This window comes from Ciconia boyciana, chromosome 8 (genome assembly GCF_034638445.1).
Source record: "Ciconia boyciana chromosome 8, ASM3463844v1, whole genome shotgun sequence".
In the NCBI taxonomy this organism is placed as follows: Eukaryota; Metazoa; Chordata; class Aves; order Ciconiiformes; family Ciconiidae; genus Ciconia; species Ciconia boyciana.
In genome coordinates this window covers 46,717,564-46,734,943 of record NC_132941.1, presented here as the reverse complement: position 1 = coordinate 46,734,943, position 17,380 = coordinate 46,717,564, and the positions used below count along the sequence as shown (strand labels likewise).

The 17,380-nt window shown below is 36.6% G+C and overlaps 1 protein-coding gene across 8 annotated transcripts in view; it reads left to right on the top strand.

Annotated features, from left to right (window-relative positions):
• The window catches only part of ERCC6 (ERCC excision repair 6, chromatin remodeling factor), a 50,657-nt gene extending 33,883 nt beyond the window's left edge, over window positions 1–16,774 (top strand). For 4 of the 8 annotated variants that reach the window (XM_072869927.1, XM_072869928.1, XM_072869932.1 and 1 more), the window contains 13 exons: window positions 645–815; window positions 1,279–1,455; window positions 2,802–2,918; window positions 4,366–4,461; window positions 6,189–6,407; window positions 7,158–7,268; window positions 7,712–7,831; window positions 8,896–8,990; window positions 10,890–11,035; window positions 11,118–11,849; window positions 12,471–12,672; window positions 13,004–13,082; window positions 13,521–16,532. In XM_072869927.1, coding sequence (XP_072726028.1) covers window positions 645–815; window positions 1,279–1,455; window positions 2,802–2,918; window positions 4,366–4,461; window positions 6,189–6,407; window positions 7,158–7,268; window positions 7,712–7,831; window positions 8,896–8,990; window positions 10,890–11,035; window positions 11,118–11,849; window positions 12,471–12,672; window positions 13,004–13,082; window positions 13,521–13,943 — 2,688 coding nt within the window. In that variant the 3' untranslated portion in view covers window positions 13,944–16,532. Of the gene's footprint in view, window positions 1–644; window positions 816–1,278; window positions 1,456–2,801; window positions 2,919–4,365; window positions 4,462–6,188; window positions 6,408–7,157; window positions 7,269–7,711; window positions 7,832–8,895; window positions 8,991–10,889; window positions 11,036–11,117; window positions 11,850–12,470; window positions 12,673–13,003; window positions 13,083–13,520 lie in introns of all 8 variants that reach the window. The other 4 variants (XM_072869929.1, XM_072869925.1, XM_072869931.1 and 1 more) reach the window with 4 other exon arrangements.
• The last annotated feature ends 606 nt before the right edge of the window (window positions 16,775–17,380 follow it).

Below are 17,380 nucleotides of genomic sequence, written 5' to 3'. Positions count from 1 at the left end.
AGATTTATACGTGGAGGATAAAGGCAAGAAAGATGAGTCGTGAATGCTGTGGAAGGTGATATAGACTGTCCCAGCCCTGCATAATTTACAGCTATAAAGCCTAGTAAAATCTTGGGGAAAGGATATAGCTTACAAGAGAAGCACAAAATTTGAAGATTAATAACAAATATATTAATCCTATTAATGAGAGGTTGGACAGAATTTAGGATTAACCAAATAGATTTTTGTCATTGTTTTTCAGGTTTTCACTTGTTTAATTTTCCTCTAACATTCTAAATCTTGCATACAGTACACAAAGCTGGGTTTGTGAGGTGAATATAAGAGAACTTGAAGAAACTGGTTACTTTAATCAAATTTAATGTTTATTTTTTCAGACATTGCCTTTAAAAAAAAAAAACCCACTGTTTCCTTCTGACCAGGCTTCAGGTCAAATTCTGACGTTATAACACAGTATTTAAGTGCTTTACACATGAGCTAAGAATCATATAATCAAAATCTTGCCTATACTTATTTTCTTTGCAGATTACATTATATATCTCCTTTTTCAAAACTTTTTGTACATACCTTGGACAGCAAACCTGTAGTTCAGTAGGTCTGAGTTTTCTATCTCGCTCTTACTGACAACGTGCACCTTTTGCTTTTAGGTGAAACTAATTCATGAAATTGCTTCATGCCATGGAATTTTAATTACGTCTTATTCATACATTCGACTGATGCAGGATAACATCCACAGCTATGACTGGCATTATGTGATTCTGGATGAGGGTCACAAAATCCGAAATCCAAATGCTGCAGTCACACTTGCATGCAAGCAGGTACTTTATAAAAAAATAAATGAAAGATTTTAAGTGCTCTGAGGGGAGGTTCCAAAATCTAATAGCCTGTATTACTTTATCATAAAAATACACATTTGACCATTAATAAAGAATAAAAGCATAAATCACAATGGTCTGTATTTGACTATTTAATTTACTTAACATTTTTAATGAGTTTACATCAGTAAATTTGCAGAAGTATGGTAGAGAAAAAATATCAGAAATTTTAAATTGTGTAGTAATTTACCATTAGGGATAAATGTCAGATTGCTGGTGTTCATTTTCTGCTAACAGTTTATGGACAATATATTGCAGAAAGCTGTTTATTTCAGGAATATGAGGCCACATATTTTAAACGGAGAATTCATTGATGATTAAATTGAATATCCTCTGAGGCAGGGGGCAGGTTACACCACGAACCATGAAAATAACTTTCTTTTGGTTCTGTGTTTTTTATTAATAGTTCCGCACACCCCATCGAATCATCCTGTCTGGCTCCCCTATGCAAAATAACCTAAAGGAGCTCTGGTCCCTCTTTGACTTTGTATTCCCAGGGAAATTGGGAACACTACCTGTGTTCATGGAGCAATTTTCTGTTCCAATAACCATGGGAGGATATTCCAATGCCTCTCCTGTCCAGGTAAATGCATCAAAAATATCACTCTGCTTGAAGGAAACGTACTTCATGCTGTATGTTCTAGACATTAACCCAAAAGACAGTTGCATGTGTGTGTTACTGCTGTGTGTGTGAAAAGAAATATTCAACTAAATGAGACCATTTCATTTATACAGGGGTATAGCTTATACACAAGGTTTTCTTGTCAAAAGCCCTAAAGTTTAAATCATTAGAAGTATTCTTTGATATAAAGTAAAGATGAGCAAATTGGGGTGGGAGGTAACTGATCTCATATTTTGATGTCTTTAAATAGAACTTTCCTGTTTGATATCAAGCTTCGGCAAATTATGCAATAGAGGAATCCTTAAATCCAAACTGAAAACTGTTTTCATTTTCAAAAGCTAACATAGGAATTGGAAGTCTAAAAGTAGATAAACTATTTAATTTTGAAAGCAAAAATTATTTGGAATATTATTTTGAATAAGTATGTCTACTAATCTTTGTAGTTGTGGTTCTCAGAATTTATGACTTCTTAAACATTTTTCAAATTAGCTGATAGATAAATTGTCTGCATAATCTGCAGACTAAGTTTCATACAAATGCTAATAAACTTGTATCCTTTTCAATACTCTTCGTAATGTTTTGCACACATACATTTCTAAAGTTTTATTTTCTTTTTGAGTTTAAGTACTTCCCTTGTCTAAAGCTTAGTAATTTACTAAATTGGACAGCCAATTTGTTTTTTACATATCAATAATTTATTATATTCTTTGTTTTGCTTTAAGAGAAATGAAGGTATTTTTAGCCATTATGTACAGTTAATACCCATCTCACACATCCATTACCCATTATAGAACCATATGCTCCATTTAAGGCCAGAGTGACCTTTCGTTTCTGTGATCATGGGGATTTTCTTGTACCGATTTTTTTAATAGCCTCAAGCGGGCACTAATCTTCACTTACTGTCTAGTAACCACCATTGCTGCAGGCTTCTTTTTTGATCTTCAGTATATGTATTAGCAGTTTTTCATGAGGATTTTGGTTCTGTGCAAGTTTATGCTCAATTCTTGGATTGGTTTCTAAAAAAACAAAAAACCAAAAAAACTCATTTCTGGTCTCTTTTAAAGTCTACTAAATTAGGAAAGATAAATTAGTGGTATCTGAGGAAGACTTACTTATTCAATGTTATTGTTGCTAACATGAATTTTATTGCAGTTCATGTTGTATTGAGTATGTAACTGTAGATCCACATAAATCATAAACCATCTCATTTTATTAGGATTTTCCTATTACTAATTATGGAATTTTGCTTGTTGCTAAAATTAATATCAAGGACCAAAGACGACTTCTGCTTTTACTTCCTTTTTCAGGTAAAAACTGCATACAAATGTGCCTGTGTGTTACGGGACACCATAAACCCCTACTTGCTGCGAAGAATGAAGGCTGATGTAAAAATGAGCCTTTCGCTTCCAGATAAAAATGAACAGGTTTGCTTATCTTTACTATTAGATCTGAGCTCTCTCCCTCCCCAAAATCCCATCTTTCATGAACATTTGGAAATTATTTGTGCTAATAGTAGATTAAATCCTGTTTTAACTAAAGATAAAGTCTAGAGCTTTCAAGTTGCATCTTCTTTTCATCTGTGTTCTGAGTATTAAACGGTTGTTGTCTTGCAGGGTCTATACAAGTACACTCTCATCTAAAAAACAAATTATATATGAAGTGTAGTCAGGTCTGCTTAATACTGTCCTGGTCACAGGTGCATACAAATGAGTTGTCTGTGGGGTGTTTCCTATGGCGCATCTCTTGGACATTTTAACATTGTTTCCTTCTGTAAAAAGGTTAATTTAGGCAGCAAATAGTAGAGAAATACTTGATGGCAGTTGTCCATATTGCAAGCTAACTGGGTCTGTACATTCTAAGAAAATTCCAAAATATTAGCCTTTTGATCTAAAACTTGTTTGCTCTACAAAGAGGTGGGATATCTTTTAGGAAACATTTTGATTCAAAGTAGAGGAGGTTGAAAGGATTTTTTAAACAACTGAAATTCCTACAAATACTCACTTGTAGTAATTATTAGATTCTTCTGCCACTCAGGTTTCAGTGCTTCAGGCTTTCTTGTCCTCTCCTCACTCTTTTCCTTCCTGTCTCCTCCATCTAAAAGAGAAGTAGAGATGCTAGTCTTTGTAAGACAGTGCTGAAAGGTAAACAATAAATGAGTAGGCCGTACTCAGTTTCTGCTGTGCAGTCTAATGATCTTTTTTTAATCAAATTTTGAAGTTCTATATACTTTAAAGAGTCTGAGCTACTTACTCTAAAGAATGCAATCATAAACAGATTAAACAAATTTTATTTTTGTCCTTGTCAATCACAGGGCACTATGTAACTTTGACTTATGGCGTAATTTTGGGTGCCTGGCAGGATGTGAGGAAGTGATTTTGTTCCATTTTGCCCATCAGACCATCTGAAAAATCATTATATGCTCACACTCAAAGGCTAATGACAGAACAGATTATGTGTGCTAACCTTCCCATGAGATGCTAAGAATTTGCACATTGTAAGAGACATAAGACACACAATGGAAAGTGTTTTCTATAAACAGAGCTTTGAGAGAATGCTAACATTGCACAGTTACCTCATTAAAACTGGAAAATGGCAGCACTTCCAAAACTAAAGCAATTTGACGGGAAAAAATAACAACTGGGAAAGGGCACAGAAAAATGCATGAAACCCATCTTAATGATTACGTTCATTCTCTAAAAATTCTAAGGTTTTTTTTATTTCTAGTGATTTCTATACAGTATCTTTTAACTTAGTATTTCAGCATGTCTGACGTCTGTGAAGCTTCATTGTAGCACATTGTAAAACTTTAAAATTCAGTCTATTTGGAGTTTACGGGTTGGGCTTGAGCAGTTTGTTTGTTTGTTTTGGTAGGTCCTCTTTTGCAGTTTGACAGATGAGCAACGTCAAGTCTATCAAAATTTCATCAACTCTAAAGAAGTTTACCAGATTCTCAATGGAGACATGCAGGTTGGCATTAATTAAGGTTAATGACAGGTAGAGTTTGATGGATAAAGTCATGGACTGACCTTTGCATTCTTCTAGCTGGATTCTGAGCAGAAAGGGAAGCAAACACACTGATCTCAGTTCTGCTTTTGTGGATGTCTGCTTTTTTTTTTTTCCTCAGAAATGTTCCATGGAATATGTAGAGTTAGTGATCCATATGTAGTGGCATCACCAGATAAAAGTAGGAATGGAATGGGCTTCACAATATGTTTGTGATCTTGGGGACTAATTATGGCTTGTTGGATGACCTGCTGTAGGTAATTGTATGCATGCTTTTAACCAATTGCAAAAGTGAAGCAAAGGAAAAGAGTAATTTGTCCTGAGTACAGTTCAGGTATGATAACTTTGTGATGCAACAGTTGATGATTTCACAGAGTCTTAACGTAGAGCAGAGCAAATAGCAAGCATCCTTGTTATTGTCTTACTAGTCACTTCAACATCTTTTTGTCTCCATCCTTACAACATAAGGGTGTTGAAATTGCTGTGGCCAGGATGACAGCAGTAATTGAAATACAGTTTCAAATGCCTGCTGTTGCCTGTGTAGAAAGTCTGCTATTCCCTGTGAGTCCTACATTGCACACATCTGGTCCATTTGGCTTTTATATGCATGCAGTGGACATTCTTCACTCCCATTTTAGTTGCAGGATACAGATCTACTGTTTGTAAGAGGAGAAGTAATACGTCTTGGTTATAGTATGTAATTTACCACATGTTTCCATGTCTTGTGATCTGTAAAATCCCTTCTCCTCTCACTCCCAGTGGCTCCAGTTAGTTGTATGGTCAGTACAGCCATGTATACTGCAGTGCCGTACAAAGTGCCTAGCCATTTAGTTATCCCAATGAAAATAATTTTAAGGAGCTTGTACAAGACTATCTGCAGAAATTTCTGTAAGATGTTACAGAATGGGCTATCATATTTTCTAGAGTTCTGAAAACTTTGAACAGTAAATGTCAATGCTTTTATTAGATGTTTTGTGATGACAGCAGTGAACCCCAGCTGAAAAACAAAAACCCCATTGAACAAACAAACCATAAATTATGAGCAGGCTCATCCAACTTGTAGTGACAGAAGACTGAGGGATTTGCTGTTTCAAGCTAGTTCATTTTTATGGGTGCCTATTATATCAGAAGAATAAATAACATTTGTAATACTATTGAATGAATAACTGAACAGAACCCTTCTAACATGGCATCAAAATTGGTAACTTTCAGCTTCATATGTTTGTTCAAATATGTTTACTCATCTGTTCTTTCTTACCATGCATTCTGGTGGGTATACTTGCTGTCCTCAAGGTCTGTCTTAAGTTACCTGCTAACATGGCAGGGGTTGGAAGGAAGAACACAATAATTTGAACGTGGTGGAATTTTTCCTTTTGAGTAGGAAAGCTCAAGCTAGAGACTGCTTTTGCTAATGTGGAAATTGTTGCAGAATTCTCTTAACATTGTCACCAGAAGAGGCTCACAAGAACATAAAATTTCACTGACCTTCTCTCGTACTGATTTTTCCTAAAACTTTCCATGAAATTAGTATTAGTGTCCATTGGCTTCTCTAAAGAGAAAACCACTATTAAAAACAAACTTCTTGATGATGACTGGATTAATCCATTGCTGTTTATTTTTCTCAACCACAACCCATATAGATATAAGTATTTGTCAAGAAAATAAAAATATTTTTCTCCTGTATTCTTTAGATTTTCTCAGGACTAGTAGCTTTGAGAAAGATTTGCAACCACCCTGACCTCTTCTCTGGTGGTCCCGGGATTTTGAAGGGTATACCAGATGCTGAAGTGGAGGAAGCAGATCAGTTTGGATATTGGAAACGTTCTGGAAAAATGATAGTGGTAGAATCCTTGCTGAAAATATGGCACAAGCAAGGTCACAGAGTGTTGTTTTTTACTCAGTCAAGACAGGTAAGATGAGCTAATTGTTTTTAGTTTTAGTTATTACTAAAACTAAAAAAGTGCATGTGTGTGTCCCAACAAGACTTGTAATTAGAACCACCTTTTGTAGTGTCCTTCTCAGAAGATTTAACATCTTATTGAAAAAAATACTAAAATTACTAATGTCTTTGGAATAATTGGAGACCAGTTCCCAAGCTCAGTAAGCTTTACTGGAATGACACAGTGTTGTGGCAGTGTTGCCCAAATTAAATATACTGGGTCAAAGCTTCTATCAGTTGTTCCCATAGAATACCAGGCTGAAGCAGTGGTAATGTATTTACTGTCCCTACTGTGTAGTTTCAGGATAGAATTGGTAGTCACGTTGCTTGCTCTGTTTAGTGCATGTGCACATCTGATCCTCAGAATTGTGTGCTTTGGACCAGTAGCCCAGACGGTGTCCTTCATTTGTTTTCCGTGTGTATTCACAATTTTGTCTTGCTTCCATGGATTCCCTTGGAACGCTGCATCATTTACCTGGTTAATTGTCTTGAGACCATGGCTCTGGACTTCCCAAACCAAGCACAAACATTCTACTCATGCATTCAACAGTGAAATAACTACTTCCCCCCCGCCCTGCCCCAGTTACATAAGTTAATGAATTTTAAGATTCACAAGTTTTTGTTTGATTGGCACTGCAGTTAGTACCAGAAATTCTTATGACTTGATCAGACAGTTGCTCAGTCTTCACGTCTGGATTTCATTTTTTTTCCATCACAACAGATGCTGCAGATACTTGAAGTCTTTGTGAGAAACAGAAACTATTCCTACCTCAGGATGGATGGCACCACGACAATAGCTTCCAGACAGCCCCTTATAACAAGATATAATGAGGTAAGATGTTGCATCCCACACACTAATGCTTATTAGTGAGTATGGTTGAGTTCTTGCATTCCTTTTTGGTCTGTTTTTAAATATACTACTTCAGATTTGAGCCACAAAACTGGGGAGTTCAGTCAAATGAAACCACTTTCTTTGTGAGAGGGGGGAAAAAAGTCATCACTTTTTTCACACTTAAGTTGGGTTTTCTACTAAGAAAAAAAACACAGTTGAAAGGGGGGAAAAGAAATTTTATCGGACAACAGTGAATGAAATTTAGATCAAACTACTTTTATTTGTCAAAAGAGATATTAGGCAAACAAGGAAATTTATTCCTTCTCTTGGCTTCCTTTGCATCTTTGGAAATAATGCTGGTAATAAAAGAATCCAGGAAATTAAAAAAAATTATCTTGTAATTTGGTAATTCTTGCTTTAGTAAATTCTCTCTTGTGTTACAGGACAAATCCATATTTATTTTTCTTCTAACAACTCGTGTTGGTGGCATTGGAGTTAACTTGACTGGTGCTGACCGGGTTATTATTTATGATCCTGACTGGAATCCCAGTACAGACACACAGGTGAGTTTTGTTCATTACATTCCATTTACCAGCTAAGTTGAAATAAAACTGAAGATGGAATGACATTTATCTCCTCAAGTACTGTTAAAGCACTATGTTGCTCCTCCCTAAGTTGCTGTTCCCAGCAATGGTCGCTTAGGGTGCAGTTCCACATTATGATTACTCTTGTGGCAAAGCCAATTTCAGTGGTTCCCACCACATCCCCTTTATGTCTTACCACTCTTCAATATTGTCGAGTCATATAGTCTGTTTAGAGTGTAGCCAAACAAACAGTTGAAATGGCCTGGGTTTTTTTAATAAATAAACAAACAAACTAGATGTTTCTGAAGGGAGAGTACAGCTGTGCAAGCTCTTGAACAGGCATGAATGTTGGTGGTGGCAATGCAGGGTAGGAAAAGGAGAACAAGTGTTGCTTCAATTGGCTTTGTCCCTAAATAACATGTAGCTATGCCCTTAGAAGCTGCTGTTCAGCCAATACCTTAAAGAAGTTGTTCTTTATTTCATGGTATGATGAGACTCTGGTTTATCATATCCCTTAACAGTATATGGGGCTTACATGTTTGAGAGGAAAAAAACTATTTTTGATGGAAATCCTACATAGCTCTGAGATCTGCAAGTGTGTAGTCTGACCTACAGTGGTCTGTTTTAGTGGTTGGTTCAAGATGTTTGTAGGAAAGCTTTCAGTTAAGAAAAAGAAGACAAGTTCAAAGGAAATGTGTATATTAAAGCTCTATTGTGAAATAGATCCCTTTTGGAATAAGTCTACATAAAGTACATAACCTAGATACGAGTTCTAATTTTAAGATAATTCATTTTTTGAGATTTTTTGCATAGATTTCTTGGTACAATTGCAGACTTGTCTTTTTACGTATGTAAACTTCCTAAATTGTTTTCCTCTCCTGCTGAGTTAGTTGTCCTAATGCTGTAGAAATACCACAGCTGTGTAACTTCTTGAACTATTTGTTAAATGTTCAAACTAGGTTTGAAACAGTGGTATCGATAGCTGTCTGTCAAACACATGTCTAAGAGGCTAACGTCTGGTAACCAAACCTTTTGTGTTCCAGGCTCGGGAACGTGCTTGGAGAATAGGCCAAAAGAAACAAGTGACTGTGTATAGGCTTCTCACTGCAGGTACTATTGAAGAGAAGATATACCACAGGTCAGTCAGAACAGTTCCTTGGATACAGCAGTATGCTCAAGAAAATGTTTGTAGCAAGTCTGAGGTGGTGTAACAGTGACATACCTGTGCTTGTGCACACATGGCTTGTAACCCCCAACCTTGGTCATGGTGGGCATGTCACAGAAAACTTTTAAAGATTTCTGCTGAGAAATGGGCCGCCTTCTAATATTAGACTCCCAGCTGCAGGGCTGTCCTGCTGCCTCTCTAGCTTCAAGACCCACATGCTAAATATACCTCATCAATCTGTTCCAGCAGCTGTGTCCAGCACATCCAGAATTCACTGTAAATGAGAGAATATGAGGCATAGACAGGAAAAAATGAGCCCCTTACCCAGAACATGAGACTCAACAAGTCTGAAATGCAAACTGAAATCAACAAAGTTCTTTATATTGTCCTTAGGATATATAAAGATGTATGTGGTACATACATACATTTACTACTCTGCAAACCCAATTTGATTTTATTCCCAAATCATTCCAAAGTGAGAGAATTAAATCCCAAGAACCACCAGTCATATTCATGTTATTTATTCCAAAATGTAGCTAAAGCCTTAAAGTGCTTGTATTTCAAAATAAATTAAATCTTTTTGTTTTGCTTTCCCATTCAGCTTTCTCAGTAGTTAGCTTCACTCACATGAATTCCAAATGAATGTACATGGGAATCCTCTGTCTAGGCATTACTCTTTAGAACTGGAATATCCTCTTTGAAAATGCAGATGAATGAAAAGCTCTAAATAATGAAATACCCGCACTTACTGAGTGCCTTTTTAAATCTGTTTTACCACATGGACACAAAGCATCCGCTGTTGGTTGGCCTGCATCCCTCTGGCATACTTCTGTTTGAACAATACTGACCACATCAAGGAAGTGGGCTCTAAGGGTCAGGACAGCCATCAGAAATTCATTTATTTCCAGAACAGTGCAATGGACTTTGAACTTTAAGCAAGTTGTCTTTTCTCTTTGCCTGTGTTTTCTTCCCTGCAAATATGTGATCATTATTGCAGAAAGCTATAAAGCTCAGTTAATTCTTAAAAACTTTAAAGTCTTCTGATGGGTGCACTGCAGTAGCTGGCACCTATGTTTAAACTTAGTTTTTGCCAATTGGTTTTAAAAATAGTTTCCCTGCTTAATGCCAGCAGAGCCAAAACCATGATAAAAACACTTCTTCAGAACTGATTTCCAGCTTTATTTAGGGATGTATTTTTTTGAACAGGAAAATAGTGCCTAGAATTTACAGTCAAAAGCTATGTAGTAAGCATGGCATAGAAGTAGATTTACCAATACTAGGAGACTTTTTGCAGTTTAGTTCTCCCTCAAATTTGTTCCTTTCAGTCCTCTACAGATGGGCTCTTTTTTTCCCTTCCTCTCAACCACAAGTCTGATTTCCCTTTTCAGTAGTTCTCATCCAGTCATCACCATCAGACTGAGCTACTCTGCTGCTTTTGATTCCTCCAACCAATTGAACCATTAAAATACCATCATTTTAACAAGCTCTTGTTTTTCTTTCAGGAGCTTTCTGATAGTTTTATTGTAATATATGCAAGCTTTTCAATTTTAATGGACAAAAAAAAAATTCTAGCTGTGAAGTTATTTATTGCTTAGTTAAGGGATGCCTCATAGGACATTTCAGGATGGTGGTTACCTGTTGTGTTATGGGGTTGTTGCAAAACAATAAAGCCCTGTGTTTAACAATTTAGTTGGTTGTTTGAAAGTTACTAACTCAAGATTGTCTTTTGGAAACTAACATCATCTTCCCACTGCTTAATTGTTCTGCAGGGTAACATTTGTGCTTATACAGTTTTTTGTTTAAGTACTGTATTCAGTACTTAAACATAGCTAGACATTGCTTCATGCACAAAGTACTTTTTTTCTTTTTTAGACAAATCTTCAAACAGTTTTTAACAAACAGAGTGCTGAAAGACCCTAAGCAGAGGCGCTTTTTCAAATCCAATGACCTTTATGAACTTTTTACTCTGAGCAGCCCAGATGTGTCTCAGGGGACAGAAACAAGTGCAATTTTTGCAGGTACACATTTTTTCTATTTGTTTAAAAGAAAAAAATGTTTCAAGTGTTTGATAAATGAATACTAATTTCATTCATCCCTCAGGTACTGGTTCAGATGTTCAAGTCCCAAAACACCAATTGAAACGGAAACGTGAAAAGCCACCTGATAATGACACTTCTAAAGGTGATCTCCATCTTACAGAAAGCGGCTCACCAAAGTACAGCAAGTTATCCAATTCCTACTCAACCACTCACATGACAAATTCTTCTTCTAAAGCAATGGAGACAAGTGAGGAAACCAAAGGAAATTTGGAAGCCTTTGACGAAAACAGCTATGCAGAAGATAATGCACAAGCTGCTACTAATATAAATTCATTGAATAAAAGCAAGGAGGAAAGCTTGGAAAGAGCTGACAAATCTATGTCCCAGCCATTACCGGGTGATGCAGGGTCTTCAGAGAATGCCAAACGTCTGAACACCATGGTGGCTGATGAAGTACATGGAGCAGTTAATGCAAATGTCAAGGGAGATTTTAGCCTTACATGTGGTGCAGCTGGCTCTTGGGAAAAGCAGGTTGCTAAAATTGAAGATGGGCAATTAGATAATAATCATTATAAATGTACGTCAAAAACAAAGCACAGGGTGGATATGCTGTCACATGAGAGCCACAAAGATAAGTCTAAGAAGAAACATCACAAAGATGCCAAATTTGAAGGAGAGCGCATTCCTCATCTTGTGAAACAAAAGCGATACAGAAGGGAGAACAGTGAAGAGAAGGAAGAAGACTCAAAGAAAAATGATGATTACGTCTTGGAGAAACTTTTCAAAAAATCAGGTAACCATTGTTATTTGGCTGCTCAGTGTCAGACTGTTTAAACAGAGGTATATAAAACTTATGCAAATGAGGGAAGGAGCAGCTCTGTTACTCTGGTTAGAGCTACAATACAAAATGTGTTTTATCTATTCTGTTACTGTAGTGAAACATTAAAATGTTAATTGTTGAAATGCTCCAGTTATGAATGTGCTAATTACCTTGGCACAAACATTTCAGAGAGATCTGCAGCCTTCCAGAGACACTTCTATATCCAGAAGTAATGCAATGTTTCTTCTGGAAATAAGGATGTAACCAACCTTCATTTACGCAAGGGTTTCACTTCTGTCTGTCCTGTCCATAACAATAGAAATTATCAATTTACCCACATAATTGCCAAGTCTGTTGTGAATAATGACCTCATCAGCACACCAGAAGTGGTTTGCTGTCAAATTGATTACTTAACTGATAGAAGGGGGTTCTCTTGTTAGAAATTACTATACTGAAGTGCTGAATATAATCAACCTGAAAAAGGAAAAATGTGATTGTGGCATTCACTTAAATGGTGAATATTTAATTGTACAGATAACCATGTAAATTAGCAGATATCCTACTTTACCTTTTCTTGTATCTTCTGTTTTTTAGGGGTACACAGTGTTATGAAGCATGATGCCATTATGGAAGCTTCCAGTGCAGATCATGTGCTGGTGGAAGCAGAAGCAAACAGAGTGGCCCAGGATGCCTTAAGAGCCTTAAAAGTCTCTCGACAGCAATGTTTAGGAGCTGCTTCTGGTGTGCCAACCTGGACAGGCATGAGTGGTCTTTCAGGTGCACCATCAGGAATAAAGTAAGTTCAGTTCTCATACTGCTTTTCCAAAAATAGAAGAGTTCCTTAGGATGCTATGGATTTATCTTTTTTTTGCACTTGGTATTTGAAGTAACATGTATCAAAGTGGAGTTTCATGTTTTATATTTAGTAAAGACATGAAGGCTTATTACAAGCCTAGGAAGTCCCTTCTGAAGTACAAAGAAAGCATTATAGTTGCACAGTAGAGGAGAGTTTGGCAGAGGGCTCTTGAGAACCCTAAAATGCAAACCCAGTCAGTGTTTTTGGCAAAACTATCCTAATCATTTTGAGAAGGATGTTGTAAGGAGTTAATTCTTTTGTGGGTCTTTAGGAGTCGGTTTGGTCAAAAAAGAAACCCCATGCTGCTTTCTTCTCATTCCACTTATGCATCACCTGCGAAGAAGTGCAAGGTAAGAGACACAAGCTAACATTTCTCTTTTAATAGCTGATATATTTGAAATGTTCTGATTTATGCAACAAACCTGATTTATACTGTGGATGTCTCATACCCATTTGTTGTATGATTATGTAGATTTTTAGAATTTTTAGTCATCCATGAATTTGATTTTTCATGTTTTGATGTAGCATCTTGATGAAGTATAATTAGATACAGCAGTCACAAATTGCAGCATGGTCTGGTTATCTGTCTCAAGACCAGCAATGCTTTTCTTCCACTTCCTAAGTTCTAAAGTTGAGACCAGAACATATTACCTACATATTGTGTATTTCAGATGACTAGCTTCTGAGTGTTCATGTTTGTTGTTTAAGTCTAAACAGCAGGCAGATTTTAACAGATTCTGCGGATCTCAAAATCCAACTTTCTCCATGGTCTGTATGTTTATTTGCAGGATGCAGATACAATAAAGAAAGAAAATGTAAAGAAGTGTAGTTCCAATGGGCACTTTGATGGAAAATCTGGAGAATCGTCATCCAGTGCACTAGACTCTTCATCTTTATTAGCTAAGATGAGGGCAAGAAACCACCTTATTTTACCACAACAGACAGGGAATGAAGGAGATTATAATCGTCAGCAAGCACCTGCCCCGTGTTCAACAGAATACGATGAACTGCTTGTGGATGTGCGTAACTTCATAGCGTTCCAGGCCCGTGTGGATGGCGAGGCTAGCACTCAGGAACTACTGCACGAATTTGAGTCCAAACTGCCTGCAGCACAGTCCTGCGTCTTTAGAGAACTTCTCCGCAATCTCTGCACCTTCCATAGGAGCCTAAACGGTGAAGGTGTCTGGAGGCTAAAGCCAGAATTCCGCTGACCTTTGTCAAGGGAAGGCACCTGTCTGTGCACTCGGCCACCGCTCTCCTTTCAAAGACTTAGTTTGTCTTTTTAAAAAGAGGAATTATTTCGTACTCGTGATTTAATAATTGACTTGAGCAGTCAGTGGTGCAGCGCTTGTTGCAGGCTCAGAGCTAACTTAATTTCTGATTTACACTATTTATATGAAAGTGCCATCTACCTCACAGATGAAACCATACAAAATATCAGGACCTTTTCTTTAAAAGAAGTCTTAATATAAATGGGTTGAAAAATACATACTGACTTTTTATTGCAATAAGAACCATGGATGTTGCCATGGGTTGTAAGACTTTTATTTGATTTCTGTGAAATTCCAATAACTTCTTCCTCAATTTTCTGTATGTTACTTGAATGGTCATGAGGCATACAGTGTATCATTTAAAAAAAAAAAAAAAAAAAAGGCAGACATGATAGTGGTCAGCATGAGAGATTCACTTGTACCAACAAGTGCATCAAAATCATTGTATGACACACTCATCAGCAGTGAGAATTTTGTTTTAATGTTGGTACTTTCATTGTTGCCAGCATCTAGCATATGCAGTGTAACTTACATCACTAATTAACTTGGAAAATAATTCTACTGCCACAGAGGTTTAATCACAAAAAATGGAAAGCCTCGCAGGATATTGAGATGACTAAGAGTTGATAATTATGGAAAACTTATTATATTATGGAAAACCCTTTTACACCATAATCATCAATTCGGTTACAGTCCCGTACACCACTGGCAATTGCTTGGTACACAATATTTCTTACCACTGAGGTGACAGTAGCTGTTATGTTTGTCACAGGTTGTGGACTGATAATTGAAATCCCATGAAATGTTCATGGGTCTCACTGTAATTTATGTCAAAAACTTTACAGTTCCCTGTTAGCACTTAAAATTTTATACCTTGACAAAGACTGAGGTCAGAGGGGCAATGGTTTCACTGTATTTTACTAAACATAATCACTTTTGGCCAGAGACATAACTGGAGCATATACAGAAGTTACAGGTCATACCTATTCTGTAGATAGGGAAAATCTCAGTCTTCCTGACAGTCAAACAAGTTCTAATACCCATTTTCTTCCAAGAAAGGAAGGATTGGATTATTTGTAGCAAACTCGAGTACTACATTGGGTCTGTCTTCAAGGTACTAGTGTGCTACGTACGGAAATCTTAAGGGTGAAAAAATTGATAGATTTGAGAAGAAAACCACATTCTTGCAGCAACATTAAATTACTGTATGGCTGAAACTAGGAACAGTTAAATATGCCTAATGTCCTTCCTATCCCGAAGCTATTGAGAAAAAGGAAAGCTGAGCTACTTTAAGTTTTTTGTTCAGTGTGAAAGTATTTTGTTTACGTCAAGTGAAAGTACAAATATTGAAAGATGAATGGTGAAGCAAGAATACAAACTGTTACTTTGTTCTCATAAAGAAAGTCTTTAAGATACTTCCAATGGGCTTTTCCTCTTGTTTTTGCTCAGTGCTAAAGGATCTGTAGAGATTAGCAAAAAGTGGTGCCTCACTGTTTCAATAGTTGGTCAGTTGGCTTTTCACAGATGGGAGTTGGAGAGGGCAGACAGTCCATGAATCTGTTTCTTTTCCTCATGGCATTTGAAGGTGGGACTGTTGCACCTTTTCCTGACATCTCTTTTTCGGATCCCATTTATATTCACTTACATTCCCTCTTTCAGGAGAAAGATGAAACCAAGTGTCTAGGCTGCAATTACAAAACACTTCAAAAATTGTAGATCTGTTGATATGACTTAAAATGGATCAGTAAAAGAGTAAAAACAAACCAGTTTTGCTGTTCTCTCCAAAGCCATAGGGAATTTTAATTGGGTTTGGATGTCATGCCCCCACACATCCCTATGCCCCAGGAACAAACCAGGAATTCAGCTGTCAGCAAAGCTGCTGTTGTCACCTTAGCTGTCAGTTCTGGTGTCCCGTTTTATTTACTGCTTCCAATCTTAAAGACATAGTTCCTGTACTAAGGAAAGTTTGCAGCTTCTTGCTGATCTGTTAATGTAAATGGACTTGCATGTGCTTTTTATGAATCCTTGGCTTTTATGGACTTATTAAAAAAGAAAACCAAAAGTCTGTTCTAGAACTCTTCTTTGGGGACGGAAGGAAGAATGGGGTGGGGGAGCCATCTTTTCCTGTATAGTGTGGCACTGATTCATATTATCATATTCATATAAATTATTCATATTATCTTTAAGTACCTTCCCATGTTTCATACAACTTCATATTATGCACCCAGCAACTAGATTTTTTTCCATTACTAGCTTTTGTTTAAAATGTTTAAAAGACTGAATGAATATTAGTGTAATACTCAAAAAAAAAATTTCAGTATTTCATCTCAAAAGTGTATGTGATTAAAGGTCTACAGACTGATTTGTAGGTAAAAGTTGTTCTGGAATATAATATAGCTGCTATACATTTTAAAGTAGAAGAGTTATTTCAGAATAATCCTACTTTTATTCCATATAGCATTATCTGATTTTTTTGTTTGTTTAGCTTTACTGTGTAAAGTGAATTCCTTTCACATCTTCAAAGAATATCTGAAACAATTCCTGACTAATTATATTGTATACTCGAACATGTTTACAATTAAATAGCTTACAGATATGTAATATTTTTAAAAGCTTGTATTTTAGCCTTCTCAGTTTCCAGGTATTCAATGCTGCAGTTGGCAGTTGCTACTTTATTTGTGCATGATTCCAAAAATCACTCATGTAGAATGCTTGTGTTTTTATGATTTGTTTTCTTGCCTTAGTAAAAAGGGGATAAAGAATGATCAAAAAGTTACAAGATGTTACTTTAGGAATCAAGTTGAAAAAAATAATTAAATCTTATTAAGGAAAGACATTTCAGCATGAAACAGTGAGTATAATCTTTAAATTTTAAAAAAAATATACCACAAGGAACTACTGAAAATTTCTTTCCTGTAAAGATGCTAAAAGCTGAGCACCATGCTACTCTAAAAATGTCATGCCAAAGTAGATGATGTGACCTACTACCCACACAGCTCAGCAGACAAATGCAGTTGAACAAAAATCTAGAAAGCTAAATAGCAAAAACTTGGATTGTTGTGTAAGCGGTTATGGGGACTAAAACTTGGATTGTTGTGTAAGCGGTTATGGGGACTGTGTACACTTTTTGGGTAAAAAGTGCTGCATTGCTATTTTAACAGCAGAAGTTAAAACTCTTACCATAATTGCTCCTTCTGGTTTCAAACCATATCTGTAAAGAGGGAGATAAAAAACCCTCTTGCTTTGTTTATTAAGATGTTCCCTCGCCGCCGCCCCCCCCCCCCCCCCCCGGCTTCCTTTTACATTCTTCCAGGTGTTTGTTCTCCTGTGTTCATCCTTTTGCTGAACACTTAAGTCTTGTATAGCCAACCCACTCA